Here is a 19,186-nt window from a genome sequence, read left to right on the forward strand (position 1 = left end):
AGAAACAATAAAGTTTAAATTAATATAAAATTATAAAAATAAACTCGAAAGTTAAAACAAATGAAAAAGCGAACGTTTCGATCCAATTTTTCGGATCTTCTTCAGCGCAGTACACAAAGCAAATTAAAATCACAAAAGTCTAAAGTTCATGTTTAACGTATAAAAATCTAATAAACATATTTAAACGCGGTTACATCAATAAACCAAATAAAACGTCGTAAGATTAACACTAAGATGATTCTCACTAATCCATCACATTTACGTAAACTGGACAAACAAAAAGGAAACTTTGCACCCATCTTAAGGAGCATATATAGAAATAATATTAAGTCGGACACAACAAAACTATCATTGATCTCGGAACATATGTTAAACTTTTCACATTCTTTCGATTGGGAAAATTCAAAAATTTTAGATTATGAAAGTAATTATAAAAAAAAATTAATGTCGGAAATGTTACATATCAAGGAACATATAAATAGTATTAATTTAAAAAAAGATATTGAGTCATTGGAAAATTGTTATTTTGATGTTCTAGAAAAATTATCGGTAACATGATAATTTTGTCTTTTGTGCTGACTTATTATTATATTAGTATCGTTTAAAATGATAAGAATAACACATCAAGAATATGTGTATAAAAAGAATAATAGTGTTTTGCTACAAGACAAATTATATTCCGAAAGCTAAAATAAATACGTAAGTTTTTGTTTTTATGATATATTTTATGATAGTTACTTATGGCTAATTATTTAATAACAGGTAACTTTTATTGACTTCTGATCAAATAAAAAAAATTCAAAAGAAAATAAGGGACACCGTAATAATAATTTGTGACCACGCCTGCTTTCTAATATTATTGTAAAATTTAAGCTGACTATTATAAAATTTCAATAGGGATGTTAATATTGTAAGCGAGAGTTCAAATGATTAGTAATCTGCGTTAATCGGTTTTAGTCATTGACAGGAAATAGAACATGTTTTAACCAAATTCGAGATTGAACGTAAAAATTTTATTTTATTATCTAACAACAATTGATTATATTGAGAAAGACTGCCGTGCAGTCGAAACGTTTATGTATATTACGATTAATATTAATTTGATTTAAGTTTTTAGTCTCAATAAATGTTTTAATAGTTTAACAATTTGACACTGTAATTGTTATTGCTCGTTTTAGTTGGCCTTGGTTTTATTTATTATCCCTTTTTATAATTTATATTTATACGAACCTAATGATTTTATGCATGTATATATTTTATAAAATTGTAATTTTTAGACTACTATTTTATTCCTCTTAATAAATAAATTAAATTTAAATAAAATATAATTGGTTGATTTTTTAAATAAGTATAAAAACAAATATGTGAATTATTTTTTAATAATAACTGTTTATTATAGCAGTTATAATTAAAGTATGCATTTAAAATTTATAATCTGTTTTACAAATCCGAGAAAAAAATTCATATACATATATTAATACATTATTGAAGAAGATATCATACAGCAATTATACAAGTATAATACTAATACAAATCAATAAAGTTTAATTTCTTATGAGCGTCTTATGAATATTCTTCAAAAATATATCGAATATTTCACACAGGCCATACTTATATAATTTTATATGTTCATAATACATTCGAAAAAATGACAGCTTGTTATTATGTGTTGCAATTATTCAAGTAAAAATTATTATTTTAATTTTTTATTTGTATAATATATAAAAATTTATTTTTATTTTTGAAATTTGTATATAGCTAATTTGTATGTAATTTGTACGTATATAATTATAATTTAAGAAAATAATTGAGACAACTTGGTAATATTTAAGTTACATTGTATTTACAATTTACTGAATTAATATCGCATAACTGATTGAATGCTTCTGAAATCCGAATATTCATAGAACGTATTTATTTATAAAATTTTCATTTTTGTCATATACGTACATTGTGTCATATACATAATTCACTAGATGGGAAAGACTCAGATAAAAGTAATAATATATGTTATCTTGCATGTCACGAGTTAGTGACATTGAAAATAGTACGTAATAGTACGAAAATAGTACGCGTTTGAAAATAGTACAATTAAGATAGGAATAATGGTCCCTCTTTTTTTTAAGTAGTGTATATTAAAAATAACTTTTAAAAATAACTGTGAGACGACCCAACTGGCTTAAATTAATTCTTATTATTATTATTAGAATAATATAAAAATGCATGTCAGCAACCAAAATGTTATAAGCAAACATAGAAATGATTTTTCGCATGACTTTAAATGGACAAACTTAAATATCTTACATCGAGAAACAAACACTAGGAAAAGAGAGATTGCTGAAATGTTTTTTATAAAAAAATTCAATAACACGATCAACCTACAGAAAGACACAGAGAATTTGAATCCGATCTATGATAGAACAATCAAAGCTGTTTAACTTAGTTCGTCTTTACCATCCATACTGAACGTTTATGTGACACAGTGTTTATATTGAAATATGTAAAATGAAAAAATTAAGTATATATTGCACTAAAGAATTTGTAAGGTACGTTTTAATTGTTATTACAATCTTGGTTTGCGCTTTGCTTTCTTAAAAATCGAAATTCTTGTATGTACATCTATTGTATTTTTTAATGTTAATTTTAGACTTGATAAGGACCTAAACCTAAGGTCGAAACGTTGTCTTTTCTTGTATATGGCATCAAACTAATAATAATAAGAATTAATTTAAGCCAGTTGGGTCGTCTCACAGTTATTTTCAATTTTATTCATCACTGGCGATACAAGATATCTACTATTAAAATTAAAAAGTCTTCTCATACCCAGTTTTACATCTTCCACTAATTTCCTTAAGATCATGGGTACATTTGGATATAATCTGAGAGTTTCCTTTACGACCATATCGAGGTACTTTAATTGCTACAGCTCCTTTGAGATATTTTGCCGTTTTAAAACTTTTGCTCCTTACTGTATTTGTTTAAATATTGAGACTTATTTTGATTTTGATTTTCATTGAAATTGTAATTATTCTTCAATTAAGAAGCTCGCTGTTTTACTTTGAGACGCAATGAATTAACATGTTTTTTCGTGATAAATAATCAAGAGACACGGTAGTGTCTTGTGCTAAGTCCAAAAAAGAAAGTAATAATATATGTTGCCTTGCATGTCACGAGTTAGTGACATTAACGCAAAATAACGCGTCGATACGTTCGTTTGTCAGCAAGTTGCCAAGTATATACGTACAATGGCACCGAAAGTGTGTGTTAATGATTTTTGCGTGGATCGCCATAATATATCTTATCTTTCATTTTTGCCGGTTAGTTTTCGTCAAAATGGTGAAAAACATACCTGGTCCAAAGGCATTGCCACTCGTCGGAAGCGTCTTCCATTTGTTAAATAGAAATGCTGACGGTAATGAGAGACAATGATACGTTAGATTTATTTTCAAAAAAATGACAAAAAAATTAATTAATGTTAATATTTAATTGTGTGTTATATTAATATTTATATTAATATAATATATATATATATATTTATATATTGTTACATATTTTATATATATACTAGCTTTTCGGACCGCGCTTCGCGCGGTCCTCATATAGCCTATATTAAATCCGTTTTAACACAAAAAATTAATTCTTTTTTTGTATTACCGCGAACTACTTCTACATTTGTTGTCCGACTTTCACGAAATTTATATCAAAATAAATGTTTAAATTTTTTTTGGATGACTACTATGTTATCTATTTCTTTCTCCCAGATATTTTATTTTACACCGCGTTTTGCATATATTTAAATATTTATTATATATTTTTATTTTTATTTATTTTTTTTATTTATATTTATTTTTATGCACATGGGTGCGTGGATACGTGGGTGGGTGCGTGGATGGGTGCGTGGGTGGATAAATAAAGTGATAAAAATTTGTTAAAATCATATAGTAGCCATCCCGGACAAAATTTGAGTACAAATTTCGAAAAAGTCTGTGAATAAATGTTTGAAGGCGTGGGTGGATGCAGGGGTGGGATAAAACTTAAAAGAACCACACAGCAGCTTTCTCAGAAAAATTTGCAACATTTTTGTACCAATTTCGTGAAAATTGGTCCATAAATGCGCATGCGTGAGGGTGAATGCGTGGGTGGAGGTGTAACACTTGAAAAAACCACATCGTCGCCATCTCCAAAAAATTTGCAACATTTTGGTACCAATTTTTACAAAAATCCGTTCATAAATTTGCGATTGCGTGGGTGGATGCGTGGGTGGGGGCGTAAACTTAAAAAATCCACACAGCAGCTTTCTCAGAAAAATTTGCTACATTTTTGTACTAATTTCGTGAAAATTGGTCCATAAATGCGCATGCGCGTGGGTGGGTACGTGGGTGGAGGTGTAACACTTGAAAAAACCGCATCGTCTCCATCTCCAAAAAATTTGCAACAATTTGGTACCTATTTAAAAAAAATCGGTTCATAAGTATGCGATTGCGCGGGTGGGTGCGTGAGTGGAGGCGTAAACTTAAAAAACCCACACAGCAGTTTCCTCAGAAAAATTTGCAACATTTTGGTACTAATTTCGTGAAAATTGGTCCATAAATGCGCATGCATGTGGGTAAATGCGTGGGTGGGTGAGTGGGTGGAAGTGTAACACTTAAAAAAACCGCATCGTCGCTATCTCCAAAAATTTTGCAACATTTTGATACCATGTATTCAGAAATATTGCAAAAAAAATTTTTTTTGCAAAAACACCATCCTCTGAGGAAAAAAAATAAAAATAAAAAAATTAAATAAAAAAACCAACAGCAGTTACCCCCGAAAAATTTGCAACATTTTGGTACCAATTTCGAGACAATCGGTCCACAAATGCGAAAGTAGTTCGGGTACAGACAGACAGACAGACAGACGGACGGTGCTTATATATATAGATATATATATATTATTATATTATATGTATATTATATAGTTATTAGTGTTATCAGTAGTTAAAGGTTAATTTGTTTTTTAAAAAAGTGTGTCATATAATTCTATCTGACACTTTTTTACAAAACAAATTAGCTTTTAACTACTGATAACACTATTGACTATATAAACAGGCTATAATATAACAATGACACGTATTATTCTTTTGAATTGTTGAGTCGCAACAACCAACACATAACATCAATATGTAAGTTATTGCAAATTTATATAATTCCGAGTGTTCTTTATTAGAATCCTTTTAACATATCTATTTTGAAAAAAGGATTGAAAAAATGAAGAATTTCTAAAATGTCAAAATAACAGCTTTCAAGAGATTCGATGTCTTTCTTTAAATTTATACTATTTTTATGTTCTTTTATGTATACCATTTCAGAAATAAGTCTTTTATTATAGTTGATTTCGTGATCTAATATTTCAGTCCCTTCCCAATTAAAAGTGTGTTTATCATTTAAAATATGTTCAGAAATCATCGAATATCTTGCAGAGTCTAATTTAATATTGTTTTTATGTTCGTTAAGTCTGGTAATTGTCTTTTTGTTTGTCCAATATAGGTTGCGTCACAGTCTCTACAATTAATTTTATATATAACATTTAAATTGCTGGAGTCGTCATTCTTGTCTTTATGTGTTTAATCCAATTGTTTAGATTTTTTAAGACACGATATCCTACATTTACATCCGATTTTTTAATATTAACTGACATTTTTTCGAAGATGGATTCTACATATGGAATTGCAACAAATTTGTTATCTTTATCCTTGTTATCGTGAGGACCCTTTTTATTTTCTCTATCCGTTATATTTAATTTGTTGCCGATAAGATTATTAATCTTACGATTTATTTTATTGAAAATAAGAGCAAGAGGGTAGCCATTCGATAACAGAACATTTATAATTGTATACAAATTTTTACCATGGAATCGAAAATGCGACAATAGTAATGTTCTGTTCACTAAATTATAAATAGTGCCTAATTTGTGGCACATCGGATGGTTGGAATAAAAAGATAAAAATTTACCTGAAAAAGGTTTTTTATGGAACCAATCTACATATATCGCATTCTCAATCACATTAAAAGAAACTAATGCTACGATGGGCCAGATAAAAAAATATGGACTTGACCTTGAGTGACCTATTGACGGTCAGGTCAAGTGAAGTTATCGATGTCTTTTTAAATAGAAACCTCTATTGTTTATTACATTTTCTTGTAGCCCTTGTCGAGACGTTTCTAAAACACTACCTATTGATGTCTTTTACGCAAGCCGTTCCCAAGATATAAAGCTTAAAATTCGACATATCATCGGCATTTGCATTACCCGATGTACACCGCGGGAAGGTTAAATTGCTCGGTCGGATCAAAAATTTATTACGTCTTGATAAACCCTAAATGCAATATTCTGCGATGTATGATGATGAAGTTTGCACTCTTTCAGAGAAAAGCGGACAATGTTTCTACTTATTGTTAGTCTTCGTCTAGTATTGTTTATTATTAACTGATTAATAATCAGCCAGACGTGAAATAGACTACTTTCGCTAGTGGTGAGATTTAATTTGATCGAGTATCTTGTTCGTAATAAAGAGAGAGAGAGAGAGAGAGAGAAAGAGAGAGAGAGAGAGAGAGAGAGAGAGAGAGAGAGAGAGAGAGAGAGAGAGAGAGAGAAAATGTAAAGATATATTTATGTTTTTCTAATGTCAATCTTTCACAGACTTATCAAGCGCAAAAAATTATAATATTCTTTGCCGTGATAGAATCAGGGAATTGTATAAAAATTTGCTTTTCTTTATCTTAATCTTCGTATAAATGCTGACAGCCGAATCGTAATTGTCACTACTTTTTTACTCTAGGCTTCTGTAACAAAATGATAAAATGTAAAATTAACATTTATTTATTTAATTTTTATATTAAAACTATATTATTTTCACACAAAATTTATTTCAAATTACTTAAAACTTTGCATTTTATGGTGTTAATATTTATTAACACCATATTTGTGTCACAATTTAATATATCTATATTATTTTAAATTAACACAAAAATTTTTATGGACCGTTTGGGACATTTAATAAAAATTAATGGTTTATATATACATGTATATAATGCATAATCATATGCAAAAAGCATTAGTTAATTGTGTCTTTTCAGATCAAAAAAATCAGATAAAGAAAAATCGACATTAAATACTCAAACATCAACATGTCTGATCATTTTGAAGGTGATATCTCCATCACGGGCATTTCAGGTAATTGTGCTGATTTTACAATCAATCAATTTCGTATATCAAAGCAATGCATCGATGTTTTTCCAGGTCGTTTACCTGAATCCTCAAACATTGAGGAGTTTAAGGAAAATTTAATGAAAGGAATGGACATGGTTACCGAGGACGAGCGCCGTTGGTCAAAGGGTACTTATGAAGTGCCATCCAGATTTGGCAAACTCAAGGATCTTGGCAGTTTTGATGCCTCGTTTTTCAGGGTACATCCTAAACAGGCGCGCGTAATGGATCCACAGCTTCGCATTATGCTAGAAGTGACATACGAGACGTTAATTGACGCTGGCATTAATCCTTCCACCTTGAAAGGATCACGCACCGGTGTATTCGTCGGTGTTTCTTCTTCGGATGCGAACAATTTTTGGAAGAGAAATGCAAACGGTTTGTACATTTTGCAAATTTTCCTTAAAAATTTCTGACCCATAAAATGATATTATAAAATATTTATTTTAAAAATAATGAAATTAATTTATAAACAAGTATAACGAATATAAGATATCAGATATGTTAGAATTATAAATTCGTATATAGAAACACAAGATATAGAATTATTATGATACAAAAATACAAATAAAAAATAAGGTAAACATTAAAAAATTAAATATTAATATTATAATAATATTAAAAATTAATATTAAAAATTATTAGGAATTATAAATATTATTAATATATATATACATATATATATATATATATATATATATATACATATATATGTATATTAAAGTTAGTCGAATAATTAAATATTAATCAGTGAAATTCTTAAATATTATTACGATACCATATTGTCCCACGATTGTCATGAAACAAAAAATAAATCTAAGAAAAAATGCTTTTTGTATATGTTTGCATTTCAAATCAAATAATGTAATTATATTATAGAATATTTTGAAATTCTTTAAATAAGCAAAAGTATAGTTTACTAATAATTAAAAAAAGAAATAAAGGGAGAGTCTAAACTTGACTTTGTTAATATTATAATATATTGTGATATTTATTGACATAAATATAATAAGTTACTGTATGTTATTATATATATACATAGTAAAAAATAACAATAAATTCTAAAATTTTTAGCAGGTAAAAAAAACCATAATCAAAATTTTTTTACAAACAATCTGTGGCGGAATCTTAAATGACCTTGAATTATAAATATTTCAATAAATCAAATATATTGCAAAAAAACTACAAACACATGTTTAAAAAAATTATGATTTAAGAAAAGTGATTACTTTCATATGACTTCGGAGTCCCTATTTAGAACAAATTCTTTAAAATAAAAACATGTACCTCTCGCAAGAATATAAATCAAATTACACAATATAAAGTACACCTTAATATCTTATTTATGAATTTATATTTTTTCCAACGAAAACTTAATTTTTGTTGGAAATATACGCAGCAACATCCGCGTATGGCCCTTTAGGTCGTTCTTATTTGTGATTATTATTTAATTTTTTCTAACATTAAATATTTATCGATTGTTTGCAGGATATGGATTGCTTGGATGTTGCAGAGCAATGTTTGCTAACAGAATTTCATATGCTTTTGATTGGAACGGTCCCAGTTACGCGATTGACACAGCTTGTTCCTCGTCTTTGGCTGCCTTGCATCAAGCAGTCCTCGCTATAAGGACCGGGGAATGCGACAGCGCGATTGTTGGAGGAATGAATCTTTTGCTCGATCCGGCGAATGCTCTTCACTTTCATCAACTAAATATGCTATCCAACGATGGCAAGTGCAAAACATTCGATGTTACGGCTGACGGTTACGCGAGAGCCGAAGCAGTGGTTGCAATATATCTGCAGAAGGCGATTGATGCGCGCAGAGTGTACGCCACAGTGATGAATACAATGGTAAACACGGATGGTTATAAGCCTGAAGGTATCACGTATCCAAACGGGAACATTCAATGTCAGATGTTGCACGAGGTATACAACAAGGTGGGTCTCGATCCCAAGAATGTTGTTTACATGGAAGCTCATGGAACCGGTACCAAAACGGGGGATCCAGAAGAACTCGCTGCCATTGATAAACTGCTCTGTAAAGATAGAAAGACACCACTGCTGATAGGCTCGGTTAAGTCAAATATGGGACATTCGGAACCCGCCAGTGGATTGTGCTCCATTGTTAAGGTGCTGATCGCGATGGAAACAGGTGTAATTCCTGCGAATTTAAACTTCACTATTCCAAATCCAATGCTCCCTGCACTAAAAGAAGGACGAATGCGTGTGGTCGACAAAATCACATCTTGGAACGGCGGTCTCGTGGGTATCAATTCGTTCGGTTTTGGTGGCTCTAATTCGCATGTCATTCTGCGCAGTAACCCAAAAGCAAAGATGTCGTCAGTGTCAGAAACTGTCGAACCGATGCTGCCGAAGCTAGTTATCGTGTCAGGTCGAACGAAAGATGCTACAGACGTGTTACTGGATAAGGCAACAGAGCATCTGCAGGACAAGGAGTTTTTATCACTATTACATGCTGTGCACAGTGTTAATATATCAGGACACAACGTTCGCGGCTACGAGATACTTGGTCATGACAATACGCGCGAAGTGGCCGAGGCCAATTATGATAAGAAACGTCCCATTTGGTTTGTATTTTCCGGTATGGGTTCTCAATGGCCAGGTATGGGTCGCGAATTATTTCACATCGAAATTTGCCAACGCAGTTTGCGACAATGTGCGGATATCTTAAAAAACCAAGACATCGACCTAATAAATATCATCATGAATGGTACTGACGAGATTTACGAGAACGTAATAGTTGCTTTTGTATCAATTGTGGCCATCCAAATCGCTCTCGTCGATATGTTGATATCTATAGGCATACAACCAGACGGCATAGTTGGACACTCTATCGGTGAATTAAGCTGTTCCTATGCCGACGGTGCGTTTACATTGGAACAAACCATATTGGCAGCTTACTACAGAGGCAAAGCGATTGTAGATTCAAACTTGAAACCGGGTGCTATGGCAGCGATTGGTTTAAACTGGGAGGAAGCTAAAACGATATGTCCGTCCGATATCGTTCCAGCCTGTCACAATTCCGCACGTTTGGTTACTATAAGCGGCCCATCTATTTCTGTAAACATGTTTGTCGAGAAGCTGAATAAGAAAAATATTTTTACCAAGATGATTAAATGCTCTGGCATTGCTTTTCACAGCAAATACGTTGCCGAGGCAGAATTTAAGTTTCGCAATTCACTCGACATGATCATAACAAAACCGAAGCAGAGATCTCACAGATGGATCTCTAGTTCGGTTCCCAAGGTCGCGTGGAAAAGTCCACTTGCACAGTTCAGCTCAACTGATTATCACGTGAATAATTTGTTATCGCCCGTACTCTTCTACGAAGCGACTGCGCACATCCCAGAGAACGCCATAACCATTGAAATCTCGCCGCATTGTTTACTTCAGGCGATCCTTTGTCGATCGCTACCACCGACGGTGACAAATGTCAGTCTTCAAAAACGGAATCATTCAAACAACCTTATCTTCTTGCTGTCTAATGTAGGAAAATTGTATAATGCCGGAGCGCAACCAGATATCTCCAAATTGTATTTGCCGGTCAGTTTTCCTGTTGGTCGTGGAACACCAATGATCGGACCTTTAGTCAAATGGGACCATTCCGTTACGTGGGAGGTGCCAAATTTTAAGCATAGGTCAGGAGAATTGTCGAACAAGCACATTGTGGAAGTAAATCTAACAAGAAAGATGGATGCGTTTCTAACTGGACACAAAGTCAACGGAAAACTTATCTTTCCTGGCGCCGGTTTTATTCTGATGATTTGGAAAACTTTTGCCAAACTACATGACATCAATTTCGAACAAATACCAATAATCCTAGAGAATCTACAGTTTCATCGTGCTACCTTTGTGCCGGAGAAAAAAACAATCAAGTTTTTCGTAAATATTTTTGAAATAACGGGTAATTTTGAGATCTGTGAATCCAATGCGGTCGTTGTCAGTGGAAACATACGCGTAGCTGAGGCCATCGAAAAAGAGCAGCTAAATCGATCACCGATACCGCTCGTTAATAAGGAGCACTCATTACCAATGAATACAGAGGACATTTATAAGGAATTGAGGCTGCGCGGTTATGAATATAGTGACATTTTCAAAGGGATAAAGTCCTGCAATTGCGACAAAACCATAGGTGAGCTATATTGGTTTAACGAATGGACCTCGTACATAGACAGTATGTTTCAATTTACCGTATTGTTCAGTGAAAGAAAAGTGGTGTACATATCGGGAATCCGTTATGTCGCAATCGATCCTGTTTTTCATAAACAATTGGTTGATGAATTACCAAAACACAGTGGATTACCCGTATATTATTACAAGAACATCGCCGTTATCAAATCGGGTGGTATCGAAGTGAGAGGTATAAAACCTACTGCACCTATACGACAACAAGTTCAAGTCAGACCTAAATACGAAAGTTATGATTATGTATCTTATGAAAATCCGCACAACTTTATTCTGAAAGATCCCATAAAAGGAAAAACACACGCGCTTACCGTGTTATTACAAACAGTTTGTGAAAACGTTATGACATCGAGAATCAAAATCGTAGAAGTTGTGGGCAATCGAGCCGCAGAAGACCTTTTAATGCCGCTTGTACACGACATTTTATACAGCGAACCCTTCTGTAATGTAAGTACTAATTGCAAAAAAAAAACATAATTTCAGAAATCAAAATATATTTGAAATAATAACTATGATTGATAAATATTCTGTAATTTGCAAATGTAAATTTGCATATAATTTGCAACTTTTTCCAGCAAGTTTTTATTTCATCGTTTACTTCATACACAATTTTAAGTGTCAAAATATCGCTTGTTTCAGGTGGATTTACAGATAGCCATCAATTCCGCCAAAAATTACGCAAAACATTTTAATCGAGTGAATGTAAAAATTAACACTGTGACATGGAATGAAGCATCCTTAAGTCAGAATGTGCATCTTATCATAGCCGCAAATATTCAGTCTTTTACACATCTTACAAATCTAGCTGCTGTCTTGAAATCAGGTTGTTTTATTCTTCTGGAAGTGACTGCTGAACGATTCGATTTTGAGACCAGGTTGAAAGAGGAGAATCTGGTGTTAGTCGGAAAACAAATTGGTTCTTCGGGAAAGAGTTATGTTTTGTTGAGAAAGCGAAATAAGAAAAGAGAGTCGATTGTAATATCAATTACAGGAAAACATTTTTCATGGTTGGACAATGCGAAACAAGTATTTAAAAAATTTGATAGTGAAAATCAAGAAATACTTTTTGTGTCTCAGGACAAAGATTCACTTGGTAAAGTTATAAAATAAATGACGTACAAATTAGTTTATACATTTGCGTGTATTATCAACAAATTGTGAAGCACATTTATTTTTAATTTGCAGGCTTAATTGGATTGATGAATTGTATTCGGCGTGAGACCACAAATGTACGTTACGTGTTTATTCATGATGATAACGCTCCCAAATTTGATTTATCCACTCAGTTTTATGTGGAGCAATTAGATAAAGGATTAATAGCTAATGTGTTAAAAGGAGGTCAATGGGGTAGTTATCGGCACTTCCAATTAGATTGTTCTGGCAAAATTCAAGTTGAGCACGCCTACGTGAATACATTAACGAAAGGAGACTTGAGCAGTCTGGAATGGATTCAAAGTCCGATAACATACTGCCAGACTAATTATCAAAGATCTATCTGCAGTGTGTATTACGCCTCGTTAAATTTCAAGTAAGTTTCGCGGAGTGTCGTTTGTTCGTCCAGTTGATAACATAGTTGGATAACATATAACAAATATATTTTATATTAACAATAGGGATATCATGTTAGCAACCGGTAAAATATCAATGAACGAAATCCCGGGATTGCCTAAAGAGGACTTTATATTAGGTATTGAGTTTTCCGGAAGAGATGTAAATGGAAATAGAGTCATGGGTGTGATCAGAGGTAAAGGGTTGGCGACCACTGTTGTGTCTGATTCCGATTTTCTTTGGAATGTACCTGACAAGTGGACGTTGGAGCAAGCGGCTACAATTCCTGTCGCTTATATGACTAGTTATTACGCTCTGTTTGTACGAGGTCGGTTAAAAAGGGGAGAGACCGTGCTGATTCACACTGGTGCGGGTGCGGTTGGTCAAGCAGCGATCACCATTGCATTGCATGCCGGCTGCACAGTCTTCACCACTGTTGGTACATTGGAGAAGCGGCTGTATCTTAAAAAAATTTTTCCACAATTGTCCGATAAGCACATCGGCAATTCCCGTGATACGAGTTTCGAGCAATTAATTCTCGATAATACCCAAGGACGTGGGGTGGACGTGGTATTAAACTCTTTAGCGGAAGAAAAACTGCATGCCAGCGTACGGTGTCTCGCAATAAACGGTCGTTTTCTAGAGATAGGGAAGTATGACATGATGAATGGCAACCGCATAGATATGTCGATATTTTTAAAGAACATTGCCTTTCACGGTATACTGTTTGAAATGCTCTTTGAGAACTACGTGGACAAACGAGAAACAATTATGCTTTTCTCGGAAGGAATCGAGAACGGCGTAGTGCGCCCGTTATCAACAACAATATTTTCAGACCAACATCTCGAACAGGGATTTAGATTTATGGCGACAGGCAAACACATCGGCAAGGTATTGTTCCGAATCCGGGAAGAGGAAACGCAGAATCGTGTGCTACCGATTTCTAGAATGATGACTGCTATGCCGCGAACTTACATGCATCCGGAGAAGTCATACGTGCTGATTGGTGGTCTCGGTGGATTTGGCTTGGAATTGGCCAATTGGATGATTGCTCGCGGTGCCAGGTTTATAATTCTCGTGGCACGTACCGGTGTACGCACCGGTTATCAGGAATCGCGAGTGCATTATTGGCGCGAAAGCGGCATCCGTATCGTCATTTCTACGGCAGATGTCACAACATCATTGGGCGCCGAACGTTTAATCAAAGAAAGTAACCAACTGGCTCCGGTAGGTGGTATATTTAATCTGGCGGCTGTGATGCGCGATGCTTTGTTCGAAAACCTTGACGTGGACGACTTCGAGAGTGTAATATTGCCAAAAGTCAACGCTACGAGAAATTTGGATGAAATATCGAGAAAATTCTGTCCATCATTAGATCATTTTGTCGTGTTTTCATCCGTGTCGTGCGGTCGCGGCAATTCAGGTCAATCTGCTTACGGATATGCAAATTCGGTTATGGAGAGAATGATGGAACAGAGATGTGCTTCGGGTTTGCCCGGTCTTGCTATTCAATGGGGTCCTATCGGAGATGTCGGTTTATACGTAGGTGAGTCTTATCTTTTTATTTCCATGAGTTTCTGTAATTTTCAATATTTTTCAGATCTTATTGCATTTCTTTGAGGTTTTTATAAAATAACCTTTAAATTTCATATTCAATTTTTTTTTATAAGATTTGTCTTTTATAAGATTGTCGATATAGTGTGATTTTGTACAACTCTTTAGAAAGATATTAAAAGAAATAAATATTGTAGGTCAACTAAACGAGCAAAATTATATAAGATATAAAGATTTATTAATAATTAAATTCTCATTCCATTAGAGAAACAATATACAACGTAAACGTTTCGACTGCACTACAGTCTTTTTTAATACATAAAACTCAAATATTAAAATACAAAGTTAATGATTCTTCGCTGATGAACAATGGATGAGTAAGACGATTGATCTGAGATTCAGGGTTTTGCGACATTTAATTATCCTGTGGAGATTTTACGCGAATTAATTAATATCAGAGAAAATTGAAAAATCTTTCAACTTACATTATCGTTTTAACAAGTTCTTCTTCTTGAAATTTCAAGTTTGTGTTGCGAAGTCTAAATAACAAATGTCAAGATAAAAAGCGTGATGTATATATTTATTACCAATGTTTTTCTAAACTATGATTCAGCTAATTTTGTAAGTATGTCAAAATAACTACTGTCTAGCAATTCAGTGTCTTTGTTTAAATTAATTCCATTTTTCTGTTCTTTAATATGAATCATTTCAGATATTAGCCTTTTATGGTAATTCTTTTCATGATCCATAATCTTAGTGTTATCTCAGTCAAATGTATGCTGTTCATTTAAAATGTGTTCCGTGACAACTGAATGCTTAGCAGAGTCTAATTTAATATTATTTTTATGTTCTTTAAGTCTCGTTTCTAACTGTCTTTTTGTCTGTCCGACATATGTGGCGTCACAATCATTGCAATTCAATCTATAAATAACATTAGAATTCTTGGGACAATCGTTTCTGTCCTTTTGAACCCTTATGAAGTTATTCAATTTTTTAATGCAACGATATCCCACCAATATATCTGGTCTTTTTATTGCTGAAGCGATTTTATCAGAAATTGATTCTATATATGGTATAACAAAATATTTGATGTTTGTATTTGTGGTATTGGTATCTATTATATTGTTGGTATTAGACTTGCTAAATTTCTTCGTTGAAAGATGTTTTAATCTGCATTTTATTTCTATGAAAATTAAGTCAAGAGGATAACCATTGGATAGCAAAATATTAATAGTTTTCTCTATTTTTTTCTTGTAAAATTGAGGATGTGATAGCAATATAGCTCTATCTACCAAGCTATAAATTGTTTCTAATTTATGACAAGTCGGATGATTTGAAAAAAATGAGAGTAATCTATCTGAGAATGTCTTTTTGTGATACCAATCTAAATAAATTTTATTATCTATTACTTTGATCATTATGTCTAAAAAGCTTATACATCAATTATCTTCTTTTTCTAATGTAAATTTTAGTCTGTCGTTATAATTGTTGAATTCATTGAAAACGTATGTAATATTGTCAACGGAAGTGCATATAATAATATCATCTACATAACGGAAATAGAAAGTCAGTTCGCAATTTAAATTACTAATTACCAATGTTTCCAAGTCCTGCATGACTATATCGGCAATGATCGGAGAAAGTTGGGAGCTCATAGGAGTCTTATAAATTTGTTTGTAAGTTATGTTATTGAAAGTAAAAAATGTAGAAGCTAATATAAATTTTATCATACTTATGAAGTCAATTTTGGGAATCTTTGTGTGTGACTCTATAAAATGCTATCTACTATTGATACCGTTCAATGCAAGAACTACGGAGACATTAGTAAATAATGAAACTACATCTAATGAAATTATTGTGTCGGAATATTATATAACAAAGACACTGAATTGCTAGACAGTAGTTATTTTGACATACTTTAAAAATTAGCTGCATCATAGTTTAGAAAAACGTTGGTAATAAATATATACATCACGCTTTTTATCTTGACATTTGTTATTTAGACTTTGACACACACACTTGAAATTTTGAGAAGAAGAACTTGTTAAAACGATAATGTATGTTGAAAGATTTTTCAATTTTCTCTGATATTAATTAATTCGCGTAAAATCTCCACAGCATGATTAAATGTCGCAAAACTTGGAATCTCAGACCAATCGTCTTACTCATCCATTGTTCATCAGCGAAGAATCGTTAACTTTGTATTTTAATATTTGAGTTTTATGTTTTGAAGAAGACTGTAGTGCAGTCGAAACGTTTACGTTGTATATTGTTTCTCTAATGGAATGAGAATTTATTTATTAATAAATCTTTATATCTTATGTAATTTTGCTCGTTTAGTTGACCTACAATATTTATTTCTTTTAATTTCGTTAATTTATATAAGCCTTTCATCAATTAATTTTAGAAAGATAATTATATTCTTTATTATGTTCTTATTATCAAGAGTGTAATTTTAGTATTGAAAAAAATATAAATACAGTATAGAAAAAATACGAGATATATTATAAGTTTTGATCTAAAATAATTAGAATGTAATTAATAATTAATATTTTATTAAAAAAAAGATAACTAATTAATTAATATTTTAATATATGAAATATTTTTTCGATATTTTTCTTAACTAAAGTTAATAATAATTGTTTATTATGATACCATTATGTTTTTTCTGTTTATAGATATGAAGAATAAGAATATCAATTTAAGCAATATTTTACCGCAATCTATGAGCAGCTGCCTCGCAACTATGGATGTCTTTCTTCAACAGCAATATCCTATACTATCGTCTGTGGTAGTAGCTAATAAGAAACATAAAACCGCGAATAGCGACAGCAAAGTTAATTTTGCTCAAATTTTTAATGTTCTCGGTATCAAAAATTTTCTGTCAAAAAATCTCGATGACAGTTTCGAGAAACTGGGTGTCGACTCACTGGGCTATGTAGAGATCAAACAGATTCTTGAAAAAGATTATGATATAGTATTATCATTCCGAGAAATCCGTACTTTGACAGTAGGCAAATTGCGAGATTTAGTTTTGGCAAATGACGTATCTTGCGATTTTTCTACGAGTTAGAAAAAATATAAACATAACTGTGAATTCTTTATAGTATATATTTATTATAATTTATATTTAAACTATTTTATTAAAACTTTTTATATATGAAAGTCTTATTGTTTTGAACTTCTATTTTTTCTTCTGTCTGGTAATATAATGATGATTGTATTTATTTTAATAAATACATTTTGCTGTATAAAAGTAAATGAAACAAATAAATATTTTTTGAGATATTTTGTCGTTTCGGAATTTTTGTCCCTTTCTGTATATATTTAAATATTGAGATTTATTTTAATTTTGATTTCATTGAAAATGTAATTATTCTTCTATTGAGACGCTCGCTGTTTTACCTTGAGATGCAATGCGTTAACATGTTTTTTTGTGATAAATAATAATTACTATATAAAAATAACACGTGCACGCATTGGATTACTGTTTGAACTTACAAAGTTGAGTCAGATAAAATTTGTTGTGTGCCGCTGAACCGGCACAAGGGTCGCGCCGAATTTGGATAAGGATTCGGGGCGTCAAGGAAGTCTTCGGATATTGTCAAATTGGAACTTTTTATGATTTATCTATTACACTTTTATTCAATTCGCATACATTTTTGGGTTTTTTAATTATACTTTACTTATAAACTTATATTTGAATATAATATACAATATAATGGGGATATACTGACATTCGAGTGGCGACAGCGTTACGTTTTACGAACTCTTGGTTACTTTTTATTAACGACTGCTTCAAGCGCGTCTTCTGCTCGATTTATATGAACGGATTTTGGGAGGTCTCTTACTCTGAAGGGGTGTCTGGCAACAGGTTTTCTTAGTCAAAAACCTGAGTGCAAGCGAAGCAAATTCGAAGTCCTTTTGCTTTGCTCGTACTTTAGGCAATTTCGGTTTCGCGCGTATCTCGCAGCGTCTGCGTTTTTCGCGCGATCGACATCCGTCATCAAGTGGATGTAATACAAGTCGTTATAGTTATTTAGGGCTATAACAAATTACTCAAGTGTAATTTAGAGGTGATTAAAAAATATTGTGTTTAAATAAAAGTAGGTTTAAATCGCAAGTTTACGAAAAAAAATTAATTATAACATATAATAATAAAAAAAAAAAAATAATAATATAATATTACTCAAGTGTAATTTAGAGGTAATTAAAAAAATATTGCGTTTAAATAAAAGTTGGTTTAAATCGCAAGTTTACAAAAAGAAATTAATTAGAACATAATAATAAAAATAATATAATAATAAACAAATCACAAATGACGATGATTTCTTTCTAATTATCAAATAGATGTAGTTTTGTACAAAACTATTTGTGGTTTAATACTCTATGTGTTACAAACCTTTTAATTCTAAACTAAAATTTTTTGCTAACATTTTTTTGTCTTAAATCATAGCTATTTATGTCTACTTTCATAAATAAACAGATTTCTTTGTGTTCGAAATCGAACTCTCAAAATTGAGAAACCTGCAAAGTAAAAGCATTAATCATCCGCATGCACCCTTTTTCATGCATCATGCATCACGCAAATGATCGTAAAATAAAAATGTAATTCTACATTAGGAAATTAG

General features: G+C 32.0%; 1 protein-coding gene across 3 annotated transcripts; it reads left to right on the plus strand.

Moving 5' to 3' along the window:
* The first annotated feature begins 5,118 nt into the window (after window positions 1-5,118).
* LOC114945873 (fatty acid synthase-like) lies at window positions 5,119-17,843 on the plus strand. 3 transcript variants are annotated; one of them, XM_029322217.2, is made up of 8 exons: window positions 5,119-5,161; window positions 7,116-7,212; window positions 7,279-7,623; window positions 8,734-11,900; window positions 12,093-12,546; window positions 12,639-12,981; window positions 13,067-14,547; window positions 17,234-17,843. In XM_029322217.2, exons 2-8 carry the CDS (start codon window positions 7,167-7,169, stop codon window positions 17,626-17,628), a joined length of 6,231 nt encoding a protein of 2,076 aa, XP_029178050.1. In that variant the 5' UTR covers window positions 5,119-5,161; window positions 7,116-7,166; the 3' UTR covers window positions 17,629-17,843. The 3 variants fall into 3 exon arrangements, with proteins under 3 accessions (XP_029178050.1, XP_029178051.1, XP_085346003.1); XM_029322218.2 differs by having other exon boundaries at window positions 5,129-6,511; XM_085489877.1 differs by having other exon boundaries at window positions 5,145-5,161; window positions 5,526-7,212.
* The last annotated feature ends 1,343 nt before the right edge of the window (window positions 17,844-19,186 follow it).

This window comes from Nylanderia fulva, unplaced genomic scaffold (assembly GCF_048542155.1).
Source record: "Nylanderia fulva isolate GAGA-0341 unplaced genomic scaffold, ASM4854215v1 Scaffold90, whole genome shotgun sequence".
Lineage (NCBI taxonomy): Eukaryota > Metazoa > Arthropoda > Insecta > Hymenoptera > Formicidae > Nylanderia > Nylanderia fulva.